A 5,231-nucleotide genomic window follows, 5' to 3' on the forward strand; every position below is an offset into this window, starting at 1 on the left:
ACTTTTTTAACAGCTCTAACAATCTTAATTATGAACGCAGTTCTCTCCAAAAAAGAGAGAATTTACAATTTATTTTTTATAGATTTTTTTTCCTGCTTAAAATAACATTTATAAAATTCATTGCATTTATTTGTTAGCATTTTGAAGTCTTCAATTTTTTTAAGCATATGTTTTCACATTCAGCATCATATTCAAACACCATTTTGATGCAAAATGTATCGAAACATGAGTCACAATACTTTCTTAGAAGTAGTTATTACAATGTAAAATTAAAATAAATAATAAAAAGAATCAATTAATGAAATTTAAATATATATTTATTCAATGTATCTCATTTTGATCTGTGTATTCTTAGTACATTATAATCATTATTATCCTAGAAGCCACATGATATTTCATAATCGTATCTCTAGAAATAAAACATTCCTACGCGAAAAAATCTTACACGCTGTAATCTTTCCCATTTTTAAAAACTTAACGGCTTTATCAATTTCTTCTATATCCATATCCGTGAAAGTGGTCAGGTTAGGAGTTAGTTATATTGATCGGCGGGTATATTTATACATATATATGAGGAGATGCGTGAATGTGCAAGAAGCGAAGATTGTTCCCAAAGACAGATTGTTGTGGCCTTATATTCTCTCTGCCTACCCCTGCGGGGAAGAGATGTGATGGTGAGTTAATCTGCTAGTCGTAAGAAGAGCTATTTATAAAAAAAAACCCAGTGGCTACGTATGTCCAGTCGTTAGTACCAGCGTAGCAAAATAGTCGATATATTTCAAATGGAGAATTTTATTTCAGTTGTTCGTAAAGTGTGATCAAAAAATATCTGATAAGTCATTTGAAAATTTTCGCTATTATACAGATATTGGATAGTTAAAATTTATTATTCAATAATGTTTGGTTTTTTTTACAAGTTCGTTGCTAGCGTTATATGTGTCGCCATAATTTACACGTGTGACGATGATGAAAAAAGATCACGTAATCAGACTTTTTTAAATATAATTTTATAATTCTTCACAACTTCAATGCACCTAAATATCTTTTGAAAGCTGAAAATTTTGTATACTTCTCAGATCATAGTCTGTCACTTCGTTCTTCCCAAGAAAGAACACTTTCCATTCCTCGCCATAACACATCATTCTTCAGTAATTCCTGATCTGTGCAAGCTGCCAGTCTATAAAATGAACCTCTCCTTGTAAAAACATCAACTTTTCTAATAACTTTTCAGAAACCTCAGAGATTTTTGTTTCTATCATTAGAATCCTAACTGTCCATTAAACCTCCTCCCTTAGTTTTTCCCTTTATCTCCTTCCCTAAACTCTTTTTCCTTTGCCTTGTTTATTATCATCAATTTGTAATTTATGTTTTTTTTAATGTTCAAGTATTATCTACCCTCTGATTGCAAACAGCTATACTTATATTGTATCAAACGTTATGACTATTATCACTAGACTGTTTTTGGTTGGTTGGAGGATATTGCTTTTTAGCAATAAGTTTTAGCATGAAGTTTAAATAAATATGTAACATGACGTAGATTATTTATAATTCATGTTGTATGTTAAAAGTTTTGTCAACTTTGTGGTATTTAACATTTTTTTTTTATATACAACATGTACAATTTCTATACTCGTTGATTCATTAAAATTATGGTATTTAGATATATGTCAAACCGTTATAATTTTATTTGAATGACCTGATGATGGAATGATTATTCCGAAGCTGGTAGTAACGAATAAGTGTACATAAAAGTGGTATTACACAAAGTGAACGATAAACAATAAGGAGGTGTTACCATACCACAATGTTAACAATGCTTTAAATATACGAAATACTTTTATATTATTTTTTGACATCTTATCAAAGATGAAGAATATGGAAGTTTTCTTCATCTTTGATGAGATGTCAAAGATTAATATGAAAATAACTTCTATAATTGGAGATAATCCAGATTTTGTGAACAAGTATTTGGATACACTCTAAATGTTGGAAATAAAATACTTTTACGTTACAGCGCCAAGAGCCGTAGCTGCAAAGAAGCCAGTTATAACTACAAAATTAACAACAAAACGAACGGTCAGAACAACTCCTAGATGCCCCAAGAATCAACAATACAAATTGTGTGGGTCTTCATGCCCCCCTTCGTGCGAAGATCCGGACCCATCGTGCATTAAAAACTGCGTAGCAGGGTGTTTCTGCATTCATGGAACCATACTTCAAGACGGGAAGTGCATACCTGTCGATGATTGCCGTAAGATATCAGCTTATTCTCCTTTTTCTCCTTCTTCTTCTTGGTGTATGCTATGTGCCTTGTTTTTAAGGAGGATAAGCCTCCTGCAATGTCGATTCCCAGCTGTCAATCCGTTTCTTTGGTGGTCTACCCGGGAGTCGCCTACATTAGGATTGGCCGTCCAATGCAATGTGGGGTAGTCTGGATGGTTCCATTCTCCTCATATGCGCATACCATTGTCTTCTTTGTTGCCTTCCCCATCTAAGGACATCTTCAATCTTGCATATTTCTCTTACTTTGGTGCTCTTTATTCCACCCCGTAGACTATTGCAAGATATGACCTTCATTTCTGACGCTCTTAGCGCGTTTTTTTTTTAACCACTGCGGTATCCGCTCTATTTTAGATCCCATTTGTCATGATGTGGTCGCACACAAGTTTTTTTATATTTTAATTTTGCTGCCGATCTTCGTGTAAAGGTTTTTCAATAAAGAATTTTCAGGCATCATGAGATGACTGCAGCCTTTTTGACTTACCCCATCACTTCGCAACGCAGATCCGTTTGACCACTCAGGTCCACACCCAAATACTTGAACTTTTCAACCTGTTACACCAGACGCCATCCAAAATCACTCTACAACCCACCTGGATCCGAGAGAACAGCTTCTTTACCGTGGGTTTCAATCTGCGTGATGATTAGTTTGCTTCTTTCATGGTCAGTCTCCGACCGTCTATTCAACTCTGCGTACCATCTACAGCGCACGTTGGAAATTTGATCCATGTAGTTTAAGCGAGGTCATTTCTGTAGTTTGTGCCTTCGCTCATATCCTACGCAATCGTAAGATGTAGTCCTTCGTGTTTTGGCATCATTTTAAAGTTTAAAACCTACTTTATTTTTTACTATAATGTTGTTGCTCTTTAAACACTTTTGCAGACGATACCCCAACTTTTGTATCCCCAAGTCATAATATTCTGCCGCCATTCCTCTGAGAGATCGAATAACCTCTTCTTTGACTACATCACCAGTATGGAAAGATACGGCTTTCCCAACAAACTGCATTTGTTAAAACTTCTGCGGTTTCGGTGAAGTTTAATGACGCGATTAAGGTGATTAAATGAAACATCCACGTTTCGTCGCCTGATTGATTATTTATTTCAATTCCAAGCTTATATTTTTGTCACTCGTATCTAATACAACAGTATGTAAATGGAGCAGAGAACAAAGGATTTTTTTCCAATTGGAATGTAACTTTATTTTTTTTTTTTTAATTTTGGGGGACCGGAAAGAGTTAAAATAATGTATTATGCTAAGGAAAACAATAAGCTGTATTTTTTTTTAAATATGGGAACCTTTTTTTACGAATAACCTTTTTATTAATCGAATATGATTTCAGCTGATCCGTGCAAGAATCCACACATGGAGTACATTAAATGCGGTTCATCATGTCCACCTACTTGTAAGAATAAGAAACCTCACTGTCCGCATAAATGTGTTTCTGACTGCTTCTGCAAGTATCCCTTTGTACTCGACAACGATGGCAGGTGTATATTTCCATCCAAGTGCCCCAAGATAAACACAGAGGTGGGAGTGACTGCGTTTGGAAATGACCCTCTCCAAGATTAGACATTGCAAATTCCTTCATAAATTGTTTCAGCAGTCACCTCGTGGTAATATCAATCCATTTTAATTAAAATTTTACTTGATAAATACCATTATTTCTTAAAAGCTATTTCTTAAAATCATTGTGACAGATGTTTTGATGCATTCGATTAAAATGATGCAGAATACATCGAAACACGTGTGACAGTAGATTTTAATAAAATGTGGTTTCGCCAAGTAATACTTAAATTTAAAATTTATATGTTATAAGAAAAATTTAAAAATATGTTTCTGAATTGATTTGACAGTTAACTCTATGGAAAAACGTAATTTAAATTTACAAATAAAACACTTGTTTTTACGACCACGTAAATACGATTACAATATTTTAAGAGCGTCCAAATCTTTCGTTCACAAATCTTTGCTTGTCCGCTTGAGTAATTTATATAAACATCGCAACATAGATGACACCGAATATGGATGTCTGGGTATTCACAGGGCTCTCAACCTGTTATAGGCCGGTTTAAGTGATACATACACAACTTGACACATTTCTTACATTCGCCATTCTACCTATGACTGACGACCACACAACTCAAATTTCAAATGTTGTATACCATGTATCCATTCATTGACTCCTTCTTTCACATATGAATTCTCGACTATCTATGGTGTAATTATTTATTTATTTATTATTTAAACTTCATGTACAGAAAATAAAAAGTACATTGGCGGGCTTATTGCTAAAAAGCAATATCTTCCAACCGACCAAAAACGGACTAGTGATATTGATCAAAACGTGTAGATAGTATTTGAACATTTAAAAAAAATATAAATTACAAATTGACATTTAAAAAAAAAACAAATTACCAAAAGACGATAATAAGGAGGGCAAAGGAAGAAGGGAGTTTAGGGAAGGAGGTAGAGGGAGGAGGTTTGATCGACAGTTAGGATTCTAATGACAGATAGTAATGTCTCAGACGTTTTTAAAAGTTAATACATATTATTGTCTGATGTAATAGATTTTATCAAAAAACTAAAAAACAAAAAGATGAAAATGAAAAAAAAATAACAAAAAAGTATGTACTATATGAGTTGTAAGTTTAAATGAAGAAGCTACTTAGATATGTTTTTTTTTTTATAAATAATTTAAGCAATTTTTTATTATGTTATGTAAATGCGCGTAAATAAATTGATTACTTAAACCAACCTTTGATAGGTCGTAAGCCCTATAAATACCCAGACTCCCATATTCTTCTTCATCTATGTTGAGATGTCAATATGAGCAGGACTAGTTTCAAGAACTAAAGACGTTCTCAAAAGGTAAAAATAGAAACAAATTTCAATTGTAAAAATCAAAATACTAGGTATTTTCGTTTGTTGATGATAACATCCGCAGTACT

At 33.3% G+C, this 5,231-nt stretch overlaps 1 protein-coding gene across 1 annotated transcript; it reads left to right on the forward strand.

The window, feature by feature from the left end:
- Positions 1–807: 807 nt before the first annotated feature.
- On the forward strand, positions 808–4,967 carry LOC148305591 (zonadhesin-like). Its single transcript, XM_088266507.1, has 3 exons — positions 808–981; positions 2,015–2,251; positions 3,623–4,967. Exons 1-3 carry the CDS (start codon positions 897–899, stop codon positions 3,850–3,852), a joined length of 552 nt encoding a protein of 183 aa, XP_088122633.1. The 5' UTR covers positions 808–896; the 3' UTR covers positions 3,853–4,967.
- The last annotated feature ends 264 nt before the right edge of the window (positions 4,968–5,231 follow it).

This window comes from Brachycentrus maculatus, unplaced genomic scaffold (assembly GCF_059751285.1).
Source record: "Brachycentrus maculatus isolate JH-2025_06_01 unplaced genomic scaffold, ASM5975128v1 h1tg000269l, whole genome shotgun sequence".
NCBI lineage: Eukaryota > Metazoa > Arthropoda > Insecta > Trichoptera > Brachycentridae > Brachycentrus > Brachycentrus maculatus.

Coding starts and splice junctions, on each gene's coding strand:
- LOC148305591 (XM_088266507.1), top strand. CDS start 897: ATGTTTGGTTTTTTTTACAAGTTCGTTGCTAGCGTTATATGTGTCGCC. Junction 982..2,014: donor CGATGATGAAAAAAGATCAC/GTAATCAGACTT, acceptor TTTACGTTACAG/CGCCAAGAGCCGTAGCTGCA. Junction 2,252..3,622: donor CATACCTGTCGATGATTGCC/GTAAGATATCAG, acceptor ATATGATTTCAG/CTGATCCGTGCAAGAATCCA.